Source organism: Callorhinus ursinus, unplaced genomic scaffold (genome assembly GCF_003265705.2).
Source record: "Callorhinus ursinus isolate GAN/ISIS: 27379988/994484 unplaced genomic scaffold, GSC_fseal_2.0 scaffold2, whole genome shotgun sequence".
Taxonomy (NCBI): Eukaryota; Metazoa; Chordata; class Mammalia; order Carnivora; family Otariidae; genus Callorhinus; species Callorhinus ursinus.
The window spans coordinates 91,320,342-91,346,207 of record NW_027397064.1 but is presented as its reverse complement, the minus strand read 5'-3'; the positions used below and the strand labels follow the sequence as shown (position 1 = coordinate 91,346,207).

At 38.2% G+C, this 25,866-nt stretch overlaps 1 protein-coding gene across 7 annotated transcripts in view; it reads left to right on the top strand.

Annotated features, from left to right (window-relative positions):
* R3HDM1 (R3H domain containing 1) overlaps positions 1–24,305 on the top strand; it is a 131,849-nt gene extending 107,544 nt beyond the window's left edge. For all 7 annotated transcript variants that reach the window (XM_025856837.2, XM_025856818.2, XM_025856795.2 and 4 more), the window contains 6 exons: positions 7,400–7,503; positions 9,678–9,850; positions 16,455–16,599; positions 21,615–21,697; positions 22,139–22,223; positions 22,956–24,305. In XM_025856837.2, the coding sequence (XP_025712622.1) occupies positions 7,400–7,503; positions 9,678–9,850; positions 16,455–16,599; positions 21,615–21,697; positions 22,139–22,223; positions 22,956–23,317 (952 nt within the window). In that variant the 3' untranslated portion in view covers positions 23,318–24,305. The remainder of the gene's footprint in view (positions 1–7,399; positions 7,504–9,677; positions 9,851–16,454; positions 16,600–21,614; positions 21,698–22,138; positions 22,224–22,955) is intronic.
* Positions 24,306–25,866: the final 1,561 nt, after the last annotated feature.

The window sequence follows — 25,866 nt, the reverse complement described above, 5'->3', positions numbered from 1 at the left end:
AAACTCTACTAACTGCCAGCTCGTTGCTCTATTGTTTTTAACAATGCCCTGGTGCATAAATTGCTCTACAAAGTAATCCTATCAAAATCTGGCTCCTTTGAAGATAAAGTTTCTGGGGTCAGTGTTTGATTTTTATTCTGATCTCAAGAGGACTCCTTCCAGCTGTTTTTTCACCTGATGCTCTCCTGCAAACTAGCAGGCCTACAGTTTAGCCTGAATCTCCCAGTTGTCTTTACCATAACCTCTGCCGTTCTTGACCGCACATGTAGGCTTGAACTTCTTCCCTTTCTGTTGCAATTAAGATAGTTCTTTTGGGAGGAAATTAGGTGCTGTTTTACAGTGTTTACTCCTCAGAAAAATCTGAGTGAGAGCTGTGGAGCTGGAGATGTGGACAATCATAAGCTTCTTTCAGAATCACACCCTAACCTCCCCTATGAGCTGAATATTTGGTGGAGAGTGAGGGAACCAGAACCTAGGGTCCTCAGCTTACCTCTCCTGACATGGAATCACCACTTAAGGAGCTGGGGCAAGAGTGATCATGCCAGGGCCCAGTACTTGCTCAACATGTCATACCCACAGTAGACCCTCAGTTCCACAAATGGAGGTTGGGGGAATAGGAGTTTCCACCTCTCAGCCTCACTCACACTGGACTTAGCTTCAGCACAGGTATTTGAGGGCAAGATGAGAAAGCTGACATACCACTCCTCCTTGGAAGAAAGCCCTCCATCTGGGTGCTGCAAGGAGAAGGAGCTCCGTGTTCTTGGCTGCAGCTGTCTGGAGTAGTCTATCTCTCACTAAACTGGGGGGACCAGGGGGAGGAGTCTTGGTTCAAATACTAGACTAACCTTTCTTGCCAAGTTTTTGTAGATGTTCTTAAGATGTTTCTTATTTACTAGTCATCCTTAGAACCATTTCCAGAGGCTTTAAGTGGTTGCTTTTTTTATAGATTCACCAGTTCCACTAGGGGGCAGTTTAACAGAATTGCTGTCATGCCAGAAATCAGTTTCTAATAGGTGAAATACTGATTTAAAAAATATGAAATTATACTATTCTGGCATCCCATCTTTTGAAATTATATTTAAAAGATTTGATGAAGCTATTTGAGGAACAGGATCCATGTTCCTTAGCTTATCCCCATAGGTGTATAACCATCATCCTCAGTGTCAATGACAATATTATGGTGTCACTCTAAGAGCAGATTTAATAAGTAGTTAAATTATTGCCAGAAAGAGCAACTTAAGGTCAACTATAATAAAGCTAAAATTACTGTTTGGCCTATGTTTTCTACCACTTCACTGAGCTACTAAAGTGATGTAGCCAGCAGGTTCAGTAACGCAGCTGCTTAATGATAGCAAGTTCATCCTAGTGAGTTGGTCAGAATATGGTTCTTCTCAAAATCAGTCATTCTCCCAAGAGCACCAGAGATGTATTTATGGTTGATTGTGTTTAATAATAGCTGCCCTTACGGTGCTCAAGCCAAAGGCATTTTTATGTGAAATATTATAGTGGACTTTTGGCTCTCGTACCAGTAATTGAAAAATTCAAAGTTCATTTGTAAGGAAAATGTTAGCCCTTACTGCAGGTACTTTTGCAGCCTACCTGTTTATTTAATGGGAAATAATCCTATCATAAGGCCAGTTTTCCACCCCAGTCCCTCAGTTTCATAGTACAATATGAACTGTGTCTCATATCAAAAGACTGTATTCTTCTATAATTAACTACATGCTTTAAATTCATCATAGAATATAATTGTGATATGTCTGTAATCCAGCACCTGCCAGAGGCTTAAATGCTTCCTTCTTTTATCATCCCGGCAGAGTTTTACCCTCTGGGTTCACCGTTTTGTCTTAGCTACCAAGAAACACAAAGCTAGATTCAGTGCTCAAGGAAAGCAACAATTTTATCTCAGGTGGCCTTATCCCATCTTTGTTTTATTTGTCTTTTAAATATTTTCTTTTCTCTGTTTTTTAGTGTATTGAGTTTTTAGAAATAGCTTACATTTGGGAATAGGTAAGCTGTAAATGAGTATTTGTATAAATACGAACATTTAACCAGAAAGCTAAGGAAAATTGGCCATTCACATTTAAGGGAAAACCTAAAATATTGTACAGTAAAAATTTTATTTGATATTTATTTTTAATTGAGCATGTAGTTTGGTCAGATTCTAATTAGTTGAGAGTTTTATTTATATTGTCCTAAGTAAGTACCATCATCACAAAAATATATAAGCTAGAAATCACCTTGACTTGCAAAAAGATTATAAGGCCAAAAACTAATATTTTCTTCTAGACACAGCAAACTCAGCTGAGCGGCTGACCCTCAAACGAATTGAAGGTTTATGTTGCAGAGGATCAGTATTAACTGTCTCCATCCAGATGGCCTCACTCTGACATTCCTGAGGAGTTCTGAAGGAGATTCAGATCAATCACTGAAATTAAATCCCTAAAGCAACATTTAAACGTGAAACTTTCCAGGCAGTTTTCATTGGATATTTTTAGCGTTTATCTTTTATACTTATATAATGTACGCATGCCTTTTTGGAAAATACCAAATGATATAAATTGTCAAGAATCAGCTATATTCCCACAACCCTAAGTTGACTGTTATTGTCACATTCATATTTTTCCTCTGTCTTTTTTCTTTTCATATAGTTTGGAAGAGAACATATAGGTCGGGCGCCTGGGTGGCTCAGTCTGTTGAGTGTCCGTCCAACAATTGATTTTGACTCAGGTCATGATCTTGGGGTCATGGGATCGAGCCCCTCGTTGGGCTCCAAGCTCACAACAGAGTCTACTTGTCCTTCCCCCTCCCCCTTTGTACCTCTGCCTGCTCACACTCTCCCTCTCTCTCTCTCAAATCAATAAATCTTTAAAACAAAATAAAAGAACAACATACAGGTCATATTCATCTTTTTCACTTTATTGAACCAGTTAGTGAGCAATCTGAATTTCTTTCTTGGCATAGAGTCCTTAGAGGGAAATTAGTAAGTTAAAAAATATGTGTTTTTAAGGTCCTTAAGTGCATTTTGACAAAATCTTCCTTTGATTTACAATCCTTGTAAGTACTGACTTGTTTTTGTTGTTTTCATGTTTCATAAAGACATATCTCATTTTAATTCGGTTCTTTGATCATTAATGAAGATGTACGTTTTTGCATTTGACTATTTGTATTTTGAATTATTTGGCCAAGTCTTTCCTCATATTTGGTAAGGTAAAGATTAATCACACATTTACTGAAGAGAGAGCTGAAGTTCAAAGACATACTACAAATAAATGGAGTTTGAACTCAAACCCATGCTGCCCTCTGACACCCAAATCCATGGTGCTTTCCACTGTATCAAGTATTAAATGTCAAAGCCATTAAAATAGAGAGCAATGTAATATCACTTGAATTTGCAAGAATATCCAATGAGTCTATCTTAATAAGAATTAATTTCCACTCATAGTGTATCAAATAGATTACCATGATCTAATCAAAGAGGCATCAGGCATACGCCTTAAAAGGACCGTTTTAAGCATTCATAAATGGTTATAGGACACTTAAAAATTCTTCATACTTTGGTAGACTACAGTAGGTTTCTGATTTTAAAAATACATAATGTGTTTATCATTTCTCCCATTATGGCTTTGATTCCAAAATACAGTAAGAATGCAAAAACAAATGACTAGAGGAAAGAGGAATTTTTACCTATGAATTATCGTGGAACATTGTAGGAATAAGATGAACATTATAGAAAACCCAGAAGAAGAAACCTTTCATCATTTATCAATCTCTGCTGATCCCATAGAGGCAATTTTGCAGCAATATGACCTGGCTGTACCATAGAATGGGAAGGGACAGCTCCTAAAAAATATAGCAAAACAATTGGTGTAAGTGGCAAGGCGAATTTTTGTTGCAATGAACTCTAATACCTTTGAAAGTTGATATTACTAGTTTTAATTTACATACATGGTTTTCAGGAAGCTTGGAACCAAATGGATTCATGGGATTGATGTTTTATTTTCCTGTTCAATGGTAGGGTCTGAACTTCTTCAAGAACTAGGCCTGGTGTTTTGCTTTAAAGTCCCCTTTCTGGGACGTCTAGGTGGCTCAGTTGGTTGAGCATTTGCCTTCGGCTCAGGTCATGATCCCAGCGTCCTGGATCGAGTCCCACGTCGGGCTCCCTGCTCGGCAAAGAATCTGCTACTCCCTCTCCCTCTGCTTGTGCGCTCTCTCTCTCTCTCTCTCTCTCTGTCAAATAAATAAAAATCTTTAAAATAAAATAAAAATAAAAAATTAAAAGTACCCTTTCTGTTTATACCCTGTCTCTAAAGGAGAAATTTTTGAAATTACTACAAAACGGTTTTTCCTTTTTGATATATTATTTAAATATTTGTATTTTTAAAGTGAGAGTGTTAAGCTGACTCTTTTGCTTTTCTTTTTTTTTCTAACCTACTCTAGTTCTGCCTTTGTAAAAGACAAAATAGATGGTAATTGAAAATAGACCATTTAAGAAATTTAAGAGAGATATTCATTGCCCAGTCTATATCCCTTGAAGTATCTTCATGTCTTTTGGAGGAGATCAGTTAGTCTTGGAACTCAGTTTTATAATTCATTTACCTAAGGGATAATCTAGGACTAGAAAACCAATTTATACTAACTATATAAAACTAAAACCCAGTAAAATGGTAAAGTGAATGGCAATTTGTAGTTTAGTAGTTTGGGATATATCATTCATCTCAGTGACCTGAATATTCTTACTCCTATTTTGGGTGGCTTCCTGTCACTCATGTGCCTCAGAACTTGGATAAGCCATTAGAAGGTGCTTAGTGAACAAGATCAGGGTGAGGGGTCCTGTATGGCCCAAGGGGGCATGTATCCCAATTAGAAAACAGAACCTAAAAATCCTTCCACCCTATAGTGAAACTTTCTGTTCTCCTGGTAGCAGCATGTTTACAAACCATGTCTTGAGCTGTGTTATTTCCACAGCTTAGCTAAGACTCATAATGCATCCCAATCATAACTAATATCAATTTCAGGAAGTACTGTTTTTACATTTTGTCATATGGTCCCAAATCACCTTTTGTGAAATCTTCCCTTTACATCTCTTTCTTTTTCCTTATTTTATTGAACCACAATGAGTTACTGCTACTAAAAATCAATAAAACTTTATGAATTTTTAGTAATTGGAGAATTGTCTGCCTGATTTAGAGAAACATTTTTAACTTTCTGTTACAGAAATTCTTCAGTGCACATAAATGTAAAGTGCACTGAACCCCCATGTACCCGTAACTTCTACAGTTATTAACTAATGACCCATCTGTTTTCCTCTAAAGCTCTATTTCACCCTCTTTCCATAAGATTGTAAATAAATTCAGATATCATGGCATTTCAATCATGAGTATTTCAGTTTAGGAATCCCTGAAAGTTTTTTTTTTTTTTAACCCACAGAACTACTTTCGCATGTTAAAAATTGTCATAGTTAACGTCTTAGTTATATCAAATATCTAGTTAGCATTTTTATTTCCAACTACACTACAAATATTGCTTATGTTTTTATACATTTGTCTTGAGTGTCCCATAGTGTGAATTTTACTGATTGTGTCATGGTGTTGAACACATCTCCCTATAGTCTTTATAATAATTCAGTAGTTGGATCTAACGTATTTTTAATGCAAAAAGTTGTTAAAGCTAGGGCGCCTGGGTGGCTCAGTCGTTAAGCGTCTGCCTTCGGCTCAGGTCATGATCCTAGGATCCTGGGATCGAGTCCCACATCGGGCTCCCTGCTCCGCGGGAAGCCTGCTTCTCTCTCTTCCACTCCCCCTGCTTGTGTTCCTGCTCTCGCTGTGTCTCTCTCTGTCAAATAAATAAATAATCTTTAAAAAAAAAAAAAGTTGTTAAAGCTAGATTAAGAAATTATACTATGTAAGGAAGTTTTTTTAAATGATGAAAAAAGACTGGTAACTAATGGGGTTTTATATATAAATTAAGACTCTGATTACTTGAGGGGTGCCTGGCTGGCTCAGTAAGTGGAGCATGCAGTTCTTGATGTTGGAGTTGTGAGTTCAAACCCCACATTGGGTGTAGAGATTACTTAAAAAAAAAAAAATTCTGATTACTTGCGAATTCTCAGAAAGAATGAATAGTATCACTCTCTAATTTGAAACTATTTTCCTCAGGGCGCCTGGCTGGCTCAGTCAGTTAAGCGGCTGCCTTCGGCTCAGGTCATGATCCCAGGGTCCTGGGATTGAGTCCCGCATCGGGCTCCCTTCTCTGCGGGAAGCCTGCTTCTCCCTCTCCCACTCCCCCTGCTTGTGTTCCCTCTCTCGCTGTGTCTCTCTCTTTCTCAAATAAATAAATAAAATCTTAAAAAAAAATATTTTCCTCAAAGAATTTGCTAAACAGAGAAAACTTTAAAAGACATATTGTGACAGATCCCATGTTAGTTTGAGTCTCAAAGATTAACTTGAAAAATAAAGAAAAGGGATACCTGGGTGACTCAGTCTGTTAAGCATCTGCCTTCAGCTCAGGTCATGATTCTGGGGTCCTGGGATGGAGTCCCATGTGGGGCTCCCTGCTCGGCGGGGAGTCTTCCTCTCCCTCTGCCTCTCCCCTCTACTGCTCTCTCTCTCTCAAATAAATAAATAAAATCTTTTTAAAAAGAAAAATACAGGAAAAACTGAATAGTTTTATACTAGCAGCCTTTAATTTTGTCAGTATTTATGTTAGAATATGTCAGAATTATGTTTTACTATTTCCTTTATTCTTAGTACATATTTTAAGCAATAAAACAGGGGCACCTGGGTGGCTCAGTTGGCTGAGCATCTGCCTTCAGCTCAGGTCATGATCTCAGGATCCTGGGATCAAGGCCCAAGTTGGACTCCCTGCTGAGCAGGGAGTCTCCTTCTCCATCTCCCTCTGCTGCTCTCCCTGCTTGTGTGCTCTCTCTCTCTCTCTCTCTGTCAAATAAATAAATAAAATTTTTTTTAAAAGGCAGTAAAACATTTTTCTCTGAGTCTCGTTGTCAAACTGCATATTCTCTTTTCTAAAATATAGCTTAGTGAGATCCAAGTAAGTTAATTTTTCATTTTGTAAAGTTATTTTTCTTCTTTTTTAAATAATTATTTGAATAATAAAAAAGTCATATTTAGAATAAGTTGTAAAGAAGTAAGAGCAATGAAATTAGGAGTGGTGTTTCCTGATTTAAAAAAAATCAGTATTACTGTCATAACATAGATTTTTGTCCAAAAAGTAATTGTTCATAACTCTTAGAGAATAGAGGTAGATTTTATTTTTACTCCTAACCAATTTGAAAAATAATTTCATTTAAATAAATTTGTAGGTTTGTTCTTTCAAAGAATCTTTACAGTCCTCTCCATCTCACTGTGCTGTGTTTTTGTGTTTGATTTTTCCGCCGTAGCTCATCAGTAGGTTACTTGCCACATCCGGGATCAGAACAAGTACAGTTTCCTCGAACTACTTCACCAGGCAATTCCCAGCAGCTTCAAAGCCACCAGTGTGCAGGTATGAATATAATTGGAAAATAGGTAATGGTTTGTCCATTTGAGAAATTAAGTTCCTTAGGCATTTCTCAAATGCAGTTTTCAACTTGTTATGTGCTGAGATATAGCCAAGATATTTAGGGTGCCTTGCAAATTCAGAGCTAACAGTTCCCGTCCGCTGCTTCCTTTTCTGCTGTTATTACTCCCACACTGCTATCCTGTTTCTCGTCCTCAGACTCTCCTTCCTTCCCTGCCTCATAAACATTGATGTTCTCTGGGATCATCTCCTTACTCTTCATGCTCTTCCTAGCGGACGCATCCACCTCCAAACCTTCAACAACTGTTTTTTGCCAGCGCCTCTCAAATCTTCTTTTGGCTAAGAAGAGGCAGATAGCCAACTGCCTACTGGGCATTCCTACCTGGTTGTGCCAGAGGCACTTCAGATTTAATACTCCTTCCTCTTCCTGCATCCCTTACCTCACCCTCTCTCTAGGGACCAAAAAGTTTTCAAAGTCGTAATCACCTCTCTTCTTTCTCTCCTTTCACATTCGTGATGCCACCATTCCCTCAAATATCATGCCTTCTTTCCTTCCCCACTGCCACCATTCTTGGTCAGTCTTTGCACATCTTATTTGCATGGTTTCATGTTTCCCCCACACCCAGCTTTCCACCTCCCCAACACACACACACACACACACACACACACACACACACACACACACACTGTTCAAGAAATACTTTCCTCTGAATCAGGAATGTGCATGGATTCTGTCTAAACTCCCTAGCAAGTAAGCCTCCTATTTATATTTACATGTTCAGGTCCAACAGAACTGTGTTTTGAGAAAGTACCATGCTTTTTCATGCCAAAGACACTTTTGTACCTGTTCCTCCCTCTCCCTGAAATGCCCGTCCACCATTATTTGCCAAAATCCTGCTTGTGCTTATGGTTTGACTCAAAAATCACCTCTTCTACAAAGGCTTCCCTAGTATTTAAAATAGAGTTTGTTGCTTCTTTTTTTGGCTTCTGTAGTGTCTTAATCCTTTATCATGATGCCATATTTTATTATAATGATTTCTTGACATATGTAAATCTCTGAGAAATAGTAAATGATTATGAAATAAATGGCTAATAGTGTGCATCCAGCATGGCTGCTGTCGTTGAGGAGAACTTTGAGGTGTCCCTAAGCAGTCAGCCCTCTATGGTTTGCCTCTCTGGTCAGCCTGGCTCTACTTCTAGGGAACTGGAAACTACCATTTTGGTTACTACAGTGCAAACTAAGGCCCTTGAGGCATAAGAATCCTACCTCACCTTACGCTGAAGGGGTGGGTGGCAGGAAACATACATGCCTAATACTAGTAGTGCTGCAGTCTAATACACAAGAGAAATAAATCAGATAAGGAGACAGATATAATAGACTACTTATCTCTGTTATACACTTAACAAGTGTTTATGCATGCATGTGATCAGTACAACTTTTTAAAGTTAGCCAAAGAGGGGCGCCTGGGTGGCTCAGTCGTTAAGCATCTGCCTTCGGCTCAGGTCATGATCCCAGGGTCCTGGGATCGAGCCCCGCATCAGGCTCCCTGCTCAGCGGGAAGCCTGCTTCTCCCTCTCCCACTCCCCCTGCTTGTGTTCCCTCTCTCACTGTGTCTCTCTCTGTCAAATAAATAAATAAAGTCTTTAAAATAAATAAATAAAGTTAGTCAAGGAAGTCTTTGCTGCTGTTTTCAGATGAGAACTCGTAATAAAAAAGGTTAAGTGATTTTCCCAGAGTCCTAGAACATTTCAGAGTACTAAAATTGTGCTTTCTGATTCCCACATCCCAAACTTTTTCTTCTCTGTGTATCTAATGCCAGTTTTAAAATTAATTTATTTTTTAAATTAATCACTTTTATAGATAATGTCTCAATTATGCTACTGTCTACTAGGTTCGGTAGTAGGTAATTGGACTTCCCTGAGTAACTGTGGAACTGTTACTTTTAGAATAAGATGTTTAGGCCTACAGAGTCCCATTTTAATGCCTTTTTAAACACACACGCTTGTAGCATGGAGCTCTAGGGCTTAAATCTGGCTCGCATATATGATAGTAAAGTTTTGTTCAGAAGTGTAAAATTATTGCCATTTTCTTAGTGTTTTAAAGATACCAGCTAGTTGGTAAAGTATACTGATTGCAGTGTCCCAACTCTGATTTCCAGCTGTGCCACCTCCGCCCCCTGCTGGAGGAATGGTGATGATGCAGCTCAATGTACCAAACAATCCACAATCTCGTGCCCACTCACCCCCACAATGGAAACAAAACAAATATTACTGTGATCACCAGAGAGGGCAGAAGTGTGTGGAATTTAGCAATGTAGACAATATTGTTCAGGTAAGATGCTTCTTTTGTTTATTATAATTTATAACTTTCTACATTTTAGACACATGTGATGGACCTTATAAGGCTTGACTTTGAATTTGAAATCCTCTCAGATTAGTAAAGAAGTTTGAACATTCTCTATATCCACACTATTTCTTTCAATATATAAATATTATTTTTCAACTTTTGCATATTCAAAATTTTTTAATTTAAAAAAATCAGATGTACTAGATCTAAAATTTGATTTAAAAAAAAATTAAGTCATCTTCCTACATTTTCCATATGAACTATTAGTGTAACCAGAAGGTTGATGTGAGAACACTCTTTATTGTAGAAGAAATACAGTTAATAAATATAAAATCAATGGTGGACTTTTTGGAATTTCACTAAAATAATGGATCAAAGAAAATCATTAGCACATGTCAGGAACATTAGGAAAAGGTTTATGGGGGAATTTAAAATGGATAGATTAGGCAGACAACACATGAAGCAACTGCTCAATTATAAGATCACTAAAAAGTGGGTCAACCAAATATTACTTGCCTCCTAATATAGTGTAGAAGGAAGTACCCAGCATCACTTATAACGTAGTCTTATTAAAAACAAGGAGCCTGAATCTAACCAAGCCTCTAAATCTATCTATTAATTTACAGAAAATATAGGAAGGGGAAAAAAACAACTTATACCATGGAATATTTTCCTGGACAAATTGGCCTCATTTCTTTAAAAAAAAAAAATAGCATTTTGAAATGAAGGGTGAGTCTTTCATAGATTAAAAGATACTCAGCTGTTATAATCAGATACAACATGCAGATCTTCCTTGGATTTTGAACACTCAAAAGACATTTTTCATCATAGGATATTTAAATACGCTAATTTTGTTAGTATGAGAATCATGTTTTGTTTTGTTTTGTTTTTAGAAAATAATAGTTCCTGGGGCGCCTGGGTGGCTCATTTGGTTGGGCATCTGACTCTTGATGTCAGCTCAGGTCTTGTTCTCAGAGTCATGAGTTCAAGCCCCACATTGGGCTCCACACTGGATGTGGAGCCTACTTAAAAAAAAATAGTTCCATTAGATGAAAATATTAAAAAATATTTATATATTAAAATATTTGCATGTGAAATGCTGTGATATCTGAGATTTGCTTAAAACTCTTTAGGGGGAACAAAGCAGGGGAGAACACAGTCAAAGCTGGGTGATGGGTCCATGGAAGTTCATTATGTTCATGTACATTGAGTGTAGAGATTACTTAAAAAAAACTAAAATAACATCCTGAAAGAAAATATTAATAAATATTTTTTAAAGATAAACTGAATAAATATTTCAGTGCACATGACAAAATCAGAATAAGAAGGGCAAAGATCAATTTATAGGCTAGCTCACAAAATAAATGGCCATTAATGAGATGAAAATATAAAAATATTTTTATCTATATTGGGGAAATTTAGGAAGACTAAAACTTGCAGTGTTGGCAGAGATGTCCAGTTACAAACTCTCTTGTACATTCTTGATGATACTACAAATTGATAGAATTCTTCTTGGAGGCAGTTTAATGACATTTTTGAAAATGTAGAAGGCACATAGTAATTCAACACCAAAACCACTAACAATCCAATTAAAAATTGGGCAAAGGACTTCAATAAACATTTTTCCAAGGAAGACATACAGATGGCCAACAGATACATGAAAAGATGTTCAATATCACTCATCAGGGAAATGCAAATCTAAACCACAATGAGATATCACCTTACACCTGTCAGAATGGCTAAAATCAAGGAGACAAGAAATAGCAAGTGTTGACAAGGATGTAGAGGAAAAGGAGCCCTCATGCACTGTTGGTGGGAATGCGAACTGGTATATAGCCACTGTGGAAAACAGTATGGACTTTCCTCAAAAAGTTAAAAATAGAAATACCATATGATGTAATAATTCTACTGGGTATTTATCCAAAGAAAATGGGAACACTAATTCAAGAAAATTTAAGCAGCCCTGTGTTTATTTCAGCATTGTTTACAGTAGCCACAAGATATGGAAGCAACCTAACCGTACAATGATAGACAAATGGATAAGGAAAATGTGGTATATATAAACAATGGAATATTACTCAACCATTAAAAAGGATAAGATCTTGCCATTTGCATCAACATGGATGGACCTAGAGGGTATTATGCTAAGTGAATTAAGTCAGTCTGAGAAAGACAAATACCATATGATTTCACTCATATGTGGTATCTAAAAAACAAAACGAATAAACAAAAAGCGGAGTCAGACCTATAAATACATAGAACAAACATGGTTGCCAGAGGGATGGGAGGATGGGGAGGTGGACATAATAGATGAAGGGGAGTGGGAGATACAGGCGATACATTCATATGGAATGCACAAGTCATGGGGATGAGACATTCATCATAAGGAATATAGTCAGTGATAATTGTAATAGCATTGTGTGGTGTCAGATGGTAGCTATACTTGTGGTGAGTATAGCATAATATATAGAGAAGTTGAGTCACTGTGTTGTATACCTGAAACTAATGTAACTGTTAACTGTACTCAAATTAAAAAAAAAAAATGTAGAAGGTACATAGCCTTTGATCCACAAATTTACTTCTAGAACTTTATCCAGTAAAAACTCTGGAACAAGCATATAAGAATACGTGTGCACGAATATTTCTTTCTTACCTGTTGTAACCTTGAAAGACTAAAAATATCTTGATATTCAACAGTGCATAACCGATTAAATAAATTGCTATATCATTTAGGAAAATATCTTAAGTGTATATATTAAAAAGAATGGGATACACCTACTACCCAAATGGTAGTTTCTAAATACCATTCTCCAAACTAAAAGCAACGAGGGCTCCTTAGTGAAATGACTATTGCCAGGGTTCATTCAGGGAAAAGTACAAGATGATTCTGGAACATGTTGCTGTGCCAGAAGGTAATGAAGTACTTAAAGGATGATGGAGATGTGTCAAGGAACACAGGACCAGGCTTGAATACTTTAGGAATAAAATAAGAAATGAATGATCACCCATAAAATAAAATAGAACCCATGAGTCTGTACTGATATAAATGAATGAATGGGGGAAAAGTGAAGCTCTTCTTTACAGTAAAATGTGAACTATAAAAAATAGAATGATAAAATTAGAAAATCATCACCTGCAAACCACCAGGCAAGAATCATCACTGGAGGAGAGAGGATTCTAGGAAAATGGCAGAGTAGAAGCATCAGGAGTCTCTCTCTCTCCACCTAGAAATAATTGCACTGGTAGAATCTGTCTGATATAACAGTTTTGGAGCTCTAGAATCTATTTAAGGCTTGCATCTGCCAGGAAAAGCTTGGGTGATAAATTATAATTAAATTCAGTCAAATTCGGCTTTTAGCCCAGTAGCAGCTACCTTTCCTTACCTCCGCCCCCAGACAGGCAACTGTGCACGTTGTTACTAGAGCAGCTTACAGGAGTCAGGGTGGGCAAAAAGGACCCTGTCCTCCAAATACAAAGGATTTGTGTTCTCATCATGGGTCTCTACTTCTGATCACAGAGGTGTAGACAAAGGGGCAGTAATCACTGTCGGTGCACCTCCCCACATTGTTGCACATCTCTCCCCCTGACACTTCTAGGGGACTTAAACGGACAAAACCCTCCCTTCATTGTTCTCTTTGAGTCCATTTTGGGAGCCACACAGTAAGCCTAGGACATTCAGAAGCAACTGAATATATAGGGCACATTCCAGGGAAAGACACAGGCCAAACCCTGAGAAGACCTCAGGGTTATACCTCAGGCCGATCTTTGGCACAGAGACAGGCTGCAACAGTCAATAACCAAAAACCATAACAACAACAAAGCACAACAAACCCTGGGAAGGGGGGAGAATCTGATTTCCAGTTACCACATTATTAGATCCAAATGTCCAATTTTCAACAAAGAGTCACAAGGCATGCAAAGAAACAGGACAGTATGGCCCATGCAAGGGAAGAAAAAAAGTCAGTATAAGATTGTCCCTGAAAAAGACGTGATGACACATCTCCTAGACAAAGACCTTAAAACACCTGTCTTCAGGTTGCTCGAAGAACTACAGAAAGATATGGAAAAAGACAAGAAAACAATATATGAACAAAATTGAAATATCAATAAAGAGATAGAAAACCTAAAAAGAAGCCAAAAAGGAATTCTGGAGCTGAAAATATAACTGAAATGAAAAGTTCAGTGAAGGAAGTCAGTGGCGGATATGAGCAGGCTGAAGAGAGAGTCAGAGAACTTGAAGACAAGACAGTGGAAATGATCAAGTCTGAGGAACAGACAGAAAAGAGAATGAATAAACGTGAACAGAGCAGAGTTTTTGTATATTATTGAAGTTAGACTGGTATAAATTCAAATTAGAGTGTTGTGACTTTAGGATGTTAGGTGTAATACCCAAGGTAAACCACACCCCCCCAAAAAAAACCTAGGGAATATATACAGAAGGAAATGAGTAAGGAATTTAAATGTTTTACTACAAAAAATGGAGTAAACACAAAAGAAGACAGTAATGCAAGAAATGAAGGGTGGGGAGGAAGCTGGAAGGCATATAGAAAACAAAGCAAAATGACAAAGGTAAGTCCCTCTTTATCAGTAGTTATTTTAACTATAAAGACAGAGATTGGCAGAGTGGATAAAAACACCCGATCTAACTATATGCTGTCTACGAGACTCACCTTAAGTCCAGAAACACAAATCAATTGAAAATGAAAGGATGCAAAAAGATATTTCATGAAAATAGTAACCAAAAGAGAATAGCGGTTATTATTGCTAATATTAAACAAAGTAAGTCTCTAGATCCAAAAAATTTTCAAGATACAGAAGTTCAATACAGCAAGAAGATAAAATATTTATAAACCTGATTATATGAACCTAATAATTAACTTACCTGATAACAGACCGTCACATAATAGTTGGAAACTTTAATGCCCTACTCTCAATAAGGGATACCACAACCAGGCAAGAAGTAAGTAAGGAAATGGAGAGCTTAAACACAACAAACCAACTAGATCCAATAGAGGTGTAGAGAACACTCTCCCTGACAACAGCAACATTCATACTCTTCCTGTGTACATGGGACGTATTCTTGGATAGACTGTCTATATGTTAGGCCACAAGTTAAATCTCAGTAGATTTTAAAAGGTACCTATCAGCCAACATTGTACTGGCAGCCCTACCTAGAGCAATTAGTCAAGAAAAAGAAATAAAAGGCATCCAGATTGGAAAGGAAGAAGTAAAATTCTCTGTTTACAGAAAATGTGATCTCCCCCTAAGACACTTATAACGAGAAAAGAAAAAATAGTAACTTCACAACAAAGAAACCTGGCAGACACCACCTTAACCAAGTGATGGAAGTAAATATCACGAGGACTATGTTGACACGTGGACCTCAAGTTCCATCTCATGCATTGAGAAGGACACACTGTCCCTTCTCTAGTGCTCCTTATGCAAATGTACACTGTGAATTTGGGCATGAAGGAAGCAGCAGGCAAACCCAAATTGATGGACATTCTACAAAATAACTGATCTTCAAAAACGTCAAAGTCATGAGAGAGAAAAAAGACTAAGTCTTTGTTCCCAGTTTAAAAGAAAAAGGAGGACCTGGGTGGTTCAGTCGGTTAAGCATCCCAACTCTTGATTTCAGCTCAGGTCTTGATCTCAGGGTTGTGAGTTCAAGCCCCAAGCTACTTAAAAAAAAAAAAAAAATGAAAGAGACGTGACAACTTAATGTACCATTTGATTCTGGACTAAAAAGGGAGACTTTTTTTTCTTTTTTTTTTTTTCTTTCTTTTTTTTGTTATAAAGTATGTTAGTGGGACAATTGGTGAAATTTGAATAAACTCTATAGATTACATAATATTGCTGTATTGTTAGTTGCCTGATTTTGATAATTCTCTTTTTTCCAAGGACTTTTCTTAGAAACATCTTTATTTCAAGTGTTCTTAAACACTCCACTACATACAGAGTAGAATCACTTTTATATAGATTTTGATGATCCTACTCTGGTTAATTATATAGGAGAATGTCCTTGTTTTTAGGAAAAAGACACTAAGTTATTTTGGGATGAGGGTATTGTAAGCAATTCATTCTCAAATAGTTTGGAAAAAAATAACAGTATATACAAGGGAGAGATAAAGATTTAAAAATATGAAGAGAGAGATAAAAAATATAAGAAAATAACATTTGGGAAATCTGAGAATTCTTTGTACTATTTTTGGTAATTGTTCTTTAGGTATGAATTGTTTAAAAACGAAATGTTAAACAGTTAACATGACAAAAAGAATGAGATAAATGTATATTTTTTTGTCATGGAAAAGTATCTACACTATTACTGTCCAGGTACAAAAGCAAGATTCAAAAATAGGATGTATAGTCTACTTCCGTTTTTGTAAAACATAGACATATGGATGCAAATGCATAGAAACAATCTGTTCCAGTGTTTATCTTCGGAAGTTGAAAATTATAAATTTCTGTGTTTTAATTTTTTTAACAAATACATATTTGTAATCAGAAAAAAAAATAAGAAATTGCTCCAACAGTTAATTTGCAAAGAGCATGACTAAAATGCTAACCTGCTTTTTTGATGTGATTACAGCACAGCCCTCAACTCAGTAGTCCCATTATTTCACCAGCTCAGTCGCCAGCACCAGCTCAGCTGACCACCCTCAAAACTGTCCGTCCCCCTGGACCACCCCTTTCCATCATACCTCAGTTTTCTAGACCTTTTGTTCCAGGGCAAGGTAAGTGCACAAAACTAGTCACAGCCTCAGAGGAGTGCAGGGCATCCCCTCCCCTGGGTGGTGAGTGGAACTTTCGAATCACGGTATTGTACACCTGAATCTCTTACAACACTGTATGTTAACTACACTGAAATTAAATTTTTTAAAAAAATTAAAAATTGAAGATAAAAGACATCCCTTCCCAATCACTTTGTGATTTCCCTTGGTACTGTTTTCAGTTCTCCACAGGACTGCATTTTCACCTCCACCCAGGCATATGTGTTTATTACCATATACTCTCCTAACCTTAATGTTTCACACTAGTTAATAATTACTATCTTAGTAACTACTTCAATTTAATAATTACTTATATGATAGAGTTAAAATGACCATAACTTACTATCCTTAGACTCCATTTCTCTATAGTAGTAATAGGCAATGCTATAAATAGTTTTTATTTCTAATTTTTATATCAGAGTAGTATATATCAAGAGGTTATTCAAAAGTATATTCAGCAGTTATTGAGTCCTCACTGTGCCCATGACATACAAAGATGAATAAGGTGAAGTCCTCACCCTCACTGACCCTCAGTCTAGTTGGAGGAACAGCAAATGGATGATTCTACAATAGTATGGAAAACATTAATTATATTTTCTGGAATTTATCCTAAGGATAATGCACACAATGATATGTCCATCAGTAAGGATTAGATTTGGTGTCTCTATATAAGGAATACTACGCAGTTATCCACAAATCATTTTTAAAGACTCTTTAGAAGAAATATTCATAGTACAGTGAGTGATTTAAAAAAAAAAAAAAAGTCACATAAAGAGGAGATATAAACTTCGAGTTATGGAATGAATAAGTCCCAGGGATGGGGAGTGCAGCATAGGGGAATGTACTCGGTTGTATTATAATGGTGACCGGTGGTAGCTGCACTCGTGGTGAGCGTAGCATAACATATGAGTTGTGGAGTCACTGTGTTGTGCACCTGAAACTAATGTGATGTTGTGTGTCAACTATACTTCAATTTAAAAAGGCAGCACTTGGCTGGCTCAGTCTGTAGAGCATGTGACTCTTGACTTGATCTTGGGATCATGAGTTTGAGCCCACATCGGGCATAGAGATTATTTAATTAAAAATAAAAGTTACGTGGGCATTTCAAAAAAGAAGATATACAAATGTCCAGCAAGCCTTTGAACAGGTGCTCAACATCATTCATTATTCGTTAGGGAAAGGAATATTATAATCCAAATGAAATATCACTTCACCCCCACTAGAATGGCTATAATCAAAAAGATTAACACAACTGAATGTAGGTGAAGTTACAGAGCAACTAAAATTCTTGCACGTTGGTGTAGAGGTGTAAAATTCTAAAACCACTTTAGAAAAAGATTTGAGTTTCTTACAAAGTTAATTACTTACCTTGCAATGCAGCAGTTCCACTCCTAGGTATTTACCCAAGAAATATGAAAACATGTCTCTGCAGGCTTGTACCACAGCATATGTAACAACCTTATTTTATTATAATTGCCCAAACTGGACACGACCTACTGTCCACCAAACGAAGACTATTAGATAAACAAATTGTAATATATCCTTAAAATGGAATACTGCTCAACAATTTGAATGAACAAAGCAAACTGACTGCAGTGACATCAATGAATCTCCCAGAGTCAGGTTAAGCAAAAAACAAGTCAGACACAAAAAGAAGACCTACTATATGATTCTAATTAATTGAAATCCAGTTATAGGCAAACTAAGCTATGATGTTAGAAATCAGGTAGTGATGTGAATGGGATATGGAATTGACTGTTAAGGTGCTTGAGGGAACTTCTCAGGGGATGGAAATGTTGTCTTTTTTGGGTTGTGATTACATGGACTTTTACAGTTGTTAGAATTCATCAAACCCAACACTAAAGATATGCATTTTATTTTGCGTAAATTATATCTCAATTTTTTAAAGACTTATAGGGGTGCCTGGGTGGCTCAGTTGGTTAAGCATCTGCCTTCGGCTCAGGTCCCTCTGTCCCTCCCCCACCCCACTCATGCTCTCTCTCTCAAATAAATAAATAAAAGCTTAAAAAAAAAAGACTTATAAAATGCACACATGTACATATGTGCAAGCACACATATGTAGAACAAAGACTGAAAAGATACATACCAAAATGTTAGAAGTGATAGAATTACCAAACAGGTTTGTATTTTCTCCTTTGTAATTCTGTTTCCAAATTTTCTACAAAGCCACATACCTTAAATTTAAACAGTATATGGCAATATAGTAATATTGGGATGCATGGTCTAGTATGAATGCCCCAAGAGGAGCACATAGCATGGCTTATAAGGAGGGGTCTTTGATTACTGCTGTCTACAGCTCATCTCCATATTTCAAAAGAATACTGCTCCATGATGTAAACTTAACTGACTTTCTTGAAACTGTTCTTTATGCATCTTCATGCTTCTCTGATCTCAACGTTAAGCCACCGTGGCATATCTGCCCTTCAAATAGTGCTTGGGAAGGAGCAAGTGTGTCACAGGTGTGACCTACCAGGGAGCTGCCCTAGCACCTTCACACTGTTCATCTGAAAAGAGCTCCATGGCAGTAGAGAGAAGTCTGTACCTTGCTTTTTCTCTGTTAGGAAGCTTTCAGGAGAAGGGACATATAATTCCCTGAAGTGCTTTTCTAGCACCTATGCATAATCCCCCTCCAAATACAGAATGTACTGAATTGGGGAACTTGTGGTTAAAAATAAAATGAGAAATTTTTTTTAAGATTGATTTATTTTAGAGAGTACACATGTGTGAGCGGGGGAGGGAGGGCAGGGAGAGAGAATCCTCAAGCAGACTCCCTGCTGAGCATGGAGCCCGATGTAGGGCTCAGTCCCTGGACCCTGAGATCATGACCTGATCCCAAATCAAGAGTCCAAAACTTAAGCAATCGAGCCACCCAGGCGTCCCTAAAATGAGAATATTAACAAATGAAAATATTATTCTCCAGGACAAGGTTTTTGCCATCAGCATTTATTAATCCCTTTAAAGAGTGTTTAAGAGCAGACCTAAGACCTAAAGTGTAAATATACTACTGGTTAAGACTATAAAAATCTTTGTAATCAGCACTTGGCTGGCTTAGTTGAAAGAGCTTAACTCTTGACCTCAGGGTCATGAGTCCAAGCCCCACAATGGGTGTAGAGATTATTAAAAAAAATAAATAAATGAATTTTTTTTCTTTTTTTTTTTTGAGAGGGAGACAGAAGTGGTGGGGAGTGACAGAGGGAGAGGGAGAGAGAATTTTTTCCCCCAATGTCATTATCTTTTTTTTTAACTTTTTTTATTTAAATTTAATTAATTAACATATAATGTATTATTGGTTTCAGAGGTACAGGCCTGTGATTCATCAGTCTTATATAATATGCAGTGCTCATCACATCATGTGCCCTCCTTAATGTCCATCACCCAGTTACCCTATCCCACCGCCCCCCTCCCCTCCAGCAACCCTCAGTTTGTTTCCTATGATTAAGATTCTCTTATGGTTTGTCTCCCTCTCTAGTTTTGTCTTGTTTTATTTTTTCCTCTCTTGAGAGAGAGAATCTTTTTTTTTTTTTAAAGATTTTATTTATTTATTTGAGAGAGAGAGAATGAGAGATAGAGAGCACAAGAGGGAAGAGGGTCAGAGGGAGAAGCGGACTCCCTGCTGAGCAGAGAGCCCAATGTGGGACTCGATCCCAGGACTCCAGGATCATGACCTGAGCTGAAGGCAGTCGCTTAACCAACTGAGCCACCCAGGCACCCTTGAGAGAGAGAGAATCTTAAGCATGCGTGTGGAGCCTAATGCCGGGCTTGATCTCACAACCCTGAGATCATGACGTGAGCTGAAATCAAGAGTCAGATGTTTAGGGGCACCTGGGTGGCTCAGTCGTTAACCGTCTGTGTTCAGCTCAGGTCATGATCCCAGGGTACTGGGATCGAGCCCCGCATCGGGCTCCCTGCTCAGCGGGAAGCCTGCCTCCCCCTTTCCCACTCCCCCTGCTTGTGTTCCCTCTCTCGCTGTCTCTCTCTCTTGTCAAATAATCTTAAAAGAAAAAAAAGTCAGATGTTTAACCAACTGAGCCACCCAGGCTCCCCAAAATAAATGAACCTTAAAAAAATGTTTGTAATGAGTGTCTACAAATGTATACATGCATATATTTTTAGTAATTAATAGTGACTTTGCAGAGGGGGACCTGGCTGGCTCAGTCAGAACATGCAACTCCTGATGTCGGGGTTGTGGGTTTGAGCCCCACATTGGGTGTAGAGATTACTGAAAAAAAATTTTTAAATACTTTTTTTAAAAAAGCAGTAACTTTGGGGAGATAGCTTAATGTTTTTCCAGGGTTTTTTCCTTCTCCTGAAATGTAAGTTATATCGATTTTTAATCATCATAGAAAATGTGGGTTTTAGCATCTCAAGAGGGTGGAATGGGTATTACAGTTATTTTGGAGGATTTCATATCGAATGTTCAGGTAAATTAGGGAAGTTTCTCTCCATCCTACCCCCTTTCCACCCAGTTCCCACCACTTACCTTCCTTCATAGCCACTGTTATTAGTCTTTATTCCTCTCATAAATTTACCCCAGCTCTTTAAAGGGAAAATGGAAACTTTTAATCCTTTTTTTTTTTTTAAAGATTTTATTTATTTATTTGACAGAGAGAGAAACACAGCGAGAGAGGGAACACAAGCAGGGGCAGAGGGAGAGGGAGAAGCAGGCTTCCCGCAGAGCAGGGAGCCCGATGCAGGGCTTGATCCCAGGACACCAGGATCATGACCCAAGCCGAAGGCAGACGCCCAACAACTGAGCCACCCAGGCGCCACTTTTAATCCTTTTTAAAAATATGTCAGTACCTACTTTTTCTTATTCTACCAAATGTGTTTCCCCTAGGCATCTTAACTATTTTGGACAATTTAGAAAACTTTGGAAAGAAAGAGAAAAGAAAACTTTGGAAAGTACTTTGATAAATGAGCAGAGAACAATGTAAAAATGTTTTCTTACTGACTTTCAGGAGATGCCAGATATCCATTACTTGGCCAGCCTTTGCAGTACAACCCTCCTGCTGTTCTGCACGGACACATTCCAACCCAACAGGTGTGAAAGCTAGCTGTCTGACGACTTAGGCTTTGTTGGCAGAACATCATACTTGGGTTGCAGAGAGTGTAGGGGGCCCTGGGCCCACTCGTTGACACTGCACAAGGGAGACCTGTGTGCCTCAGCCAGCTGATTTATCAGTGTCATCTGGCTGCATTGGGCCCCACTGAGAACAGACAAAGGAGAAGGTGGTGTGCTGTTTGCCTGAGCAGTCATGCACTAGCGCTCTCCAAAAGGGGGCAGAGGGTGGCTGGGGCATCAGGGCACCCTTGCTTAAGAAAGACAAGTAGAACTGGTCATAGTGAGGGACAGAAATGCCATTGCCACAGGAGCCTGGGATTGGATTTTTTCTGCTGAAGTACAAAACCCAGACTGAGTATGTTTAGGTGTTAAGTGTCTAAACATTACAGTCACATTTTCAATCTGTTTGTGGGGTTTCAGGGTCAATCTGGCAACAGGCATGGAAACCGAGGAAGGAAACAAGCTAAAAAAGCTGCATCCACTGACCTTGGTGCGGGAGAAGCAGGTATGTCCCTGAGAGGCAATTGGATGTGGTTCTACAAACTGTTAACCGGTTCAACAGTCTTTAAACATAAATGAGCTTTCCGCTTCATGAAGTCTTGCACAACCTTACAAGAAATTATGCCATCTGTAATGTAGGGCTTTTAAAATAGATTCTTTTAATTGTCTCATTTCAGATTTGAGAGTACAGTAAGGTCAGGTGGATTTAGGAAGGATGAAGGACCAAAGGAAAAAGTTATGTGTGAAAGGAACAGGTAGAATGACACTCTTTGCCTCTCTATTTTTGGAGAAAGGAAGTAGTCCTTACACCCATGCAGAAATAGTCTGATGAACAAATAACTGCTTTTATTTGGCAGTTGGGCATTCAGGTATGCACTCAACAGCCTTGGGTAGTTACAGCAAGTGCTCTTACGTTTGTTTTACAATGGGAACAGGAAATTCAGGAAACAGCCCAAGATCACACACCTAACTTAGAGAATCCACTATACAATGCTGTGTTTTCTATGTACAACTGTCAGTCAAGAGTGAAACGGGTAATTTAGTACCATTAGCTCTACACCCCCTGCCTTAGGGGTAGGTAGAAATGATTTAAAAGATGGCCATAATTATAGTTTTGTGGGTTAGAATGGTTTCACAAAAATCCCATTCATTTTTTATGTCGTATTTGGGTCTTCAGTACTTTTTGCCCACCATCTTGGTAACAGGGATTATTAATTCTACACCTTTTCCATTCTAGTTGTTGGGAAGGTCTTGGAAATTACCGAACTGCCAGATGGAATAACTCGCATGGAAGCTGAGAAGCTTTTTGGGGAACTCTTTAAAATTGGTGCCAAGATCCGGTGGCTCCGGGACCCTCAATCCCAGCCCCAGCTGCGTCGTCACCCCCTCTGCTGTGGCAGCGGGGACAACACTGTCAGCCCTGAACGCTCTAAACCCAGTGACTTGGCCTCCACATATACAGTCTTAGCCACATTCCCCTCCATTTCAGCTGCACAGAATGCATTGAAGAAACAAATTAACTCGGTTAACAAGTTTAAGCTGAGAACGAGCAAGAAGCACTATGACTTTCACATTCTGGAAAGGGCAAGTTCTCAGTAACAGAGCCACCTTGGACCCTTGGCCTTTATGATTCCCCTGTCCTCACCCATCTTTAATTGGCTTGGTATTTGGAGCTTCTGTTAACATGATAGAGACTCCTAGGACGTGTGGTCATGGCGTTATAGCTTTTGAAGACAGGCCAGTGATCCAGCAAAGGGGGAAAATTACACATTTCACCCCAAATGACTATAGGAATCCACATCGGAATGATACAGAGTTAGCAGCTTTTTCTGAGGAAATGCTGTTCAAATGCCTCCTAACTTTTATAGTTATTTTGTTTTATATTTCTGAATTCTTGTATCAGATCCAAAGCTCTATTGTACAGCAAATTATTCTTCAAAATGATTACAACCAGTTGCAACCTGTATTTCTTTTTTGCAGCCAGCACAATGTGAACCAACATAGAATTTGGGGGGGCAAAGAATGCAGGAGTGGAATAACCAAGTCAGAACCATGTACTATCTTTTTGGGGGGCTGGAGGGTACCTAAGGAGAGCCCACAAATAGAAGATTACCCTTCCCCTGTATCTCTAAACACAGAAACAATTTTCAGAAAATGCAGAGCTCCCTCACAGGGTCCTTTCCTTATTCATTTAGGTAGTATGAACATTAAGTGTGAAGTAAATTATGTTCTTAACACTTCTTAATCAAACCACTTAGATTCAAAGGGGAATAGGAATCATTTTAGGCAAGAAAATACTTCCACTTTTTTTTTTTAAGTGTCCCTCTGATAACTAAATGCCACTTATTTGCATTCCCCTCTTTGTGGATTTTTTTGTCACCTAAGGAAATGCATTTGATGAGTGCTGGAAACTTAAGTGGTTTAAAATTTGTTTTCATTGTTTGCAGCGGATCACTGGACATCAAAGATTCATTGCACTTATGAACAAGGAACTTTTTTTCAATTTCTGTGTAATTTGCAAGGCTGTACAATGTGTGCTGATGCAAGCCTTTTTCAGTTCAAGAGAATAAATGTTTACAAATATAGACCCATTTTGTCTTTTGTAAATTAAAAACACCTTTTTAAATGAGTATCAGTATTGAAAATTTAACCCATCTTGAAGATTTCAATTTTAAATTTACAGAAGATGGTAGACAGTAAAACCACTCGTTTTACGAAAGTCCTACAAAGCATCGCTTTTTTGGCGGGAGTGATTGCTGTGGGTATGATTCATGTCATTTTTGTTCCATCATAAAGTTAATACCAATCAATTAAAGGTGGTTTTGAGTATGAATATACTTACAGTCAGACAACTGAAAATAGAACATTATGTTTGTTTGGATAAAGAATCTGAGGTTTTAGCTAATATATTGAGTACCCCATTGTCCAGTTTAGCTCAAATGCTTTATAGAAAGCTTTTTCCATTTGTTAGCCAAGCACAAACTGCTTGTGAAACCCAAAAGGTGGGAGTGTCTGCCATCTGCAACTCGCCTGGAGTCTGGTTTGCTTCCAGCCCAGACTACAGGTTTACTTTGCAACTCAAGATCAACAGGTGTTACCAGACCCTGGCACAGATGCTCACTTACTCTAAAGCTTTTGCAAAGTCCCACTTGGTCTCAGGGAATCCCAGGCCTCCCCGCAAACTGGTACCTCCTGATGTTGAATATTTTACTCCTGGGAGAAGTTGAGGTATGCCTCAGATTAAGGAGCCATGCACAGAGGAAGAAGTAAGAATGAGCACTGTGAAAGTGCCTCACTTCCAAGGCCAGCTGAATTTTTATTAGTTTTGACTGGAGAAAGTCAAAGGAGAGGATACACAGTTAGGGCCAGTCCAGCAGCAAGAACTATTAGTCATATATGGGGGATGGAGACCAAAAACCACAACCTTTTGGTTTATTTCAATTCTCTGAACATTTGACTCCTGCAATAGGATTCCTAGTAAACCTAAGTGGTTTTTTTTTTCATTGAGATATAATTGACACACAACATTATATTAGTTTCAGGTATACAACATAATGATTTGATATTTGTATGTGTTGCAAAATGATCACCACAATGTCTAACTAACATCCATCACCTCATATAGTTACCAATTTTTTGCGTGATGAGAACTTTTTTTGAGAGAGAGAGCCCACGCATGTGGTTGGGGGGTGGGGGGGGCGGCGAAGAGGGAGAAAGAGAATCTTAAGCAGGCCACACCCAGAGCAGAACCCATCACAAGACTCAGTCTCACAATCCTGAGATCATGACCGGAGCCCAAATCAAGAGCCACTTGACTGACCGAGCCACCCAGGTGCCCCTTATGTATGATGAGAACTTTTAAAACATATTCTCTTTAGCAACTTTCAAATATACAATACAGTATTATTAACTATAGTCACCATGCTATACATTAAAACCTGTTTTTTCTTTAAACACTTGGTATACCCTGCCCAAAGAAAACAGGTCAGAAACCAGAGCAAAGCTATTGTGAAGTCAGGTCTTAGCCACCCCACCACCACTGCTGCAGTTCCCTGACAATCACATGGGAATATTGCCAACCCCCACATTACAAAAATATGCATGCATTCCCTAGACTGTATTCCCCTGTTCTTTTTGATCTTCTAAAA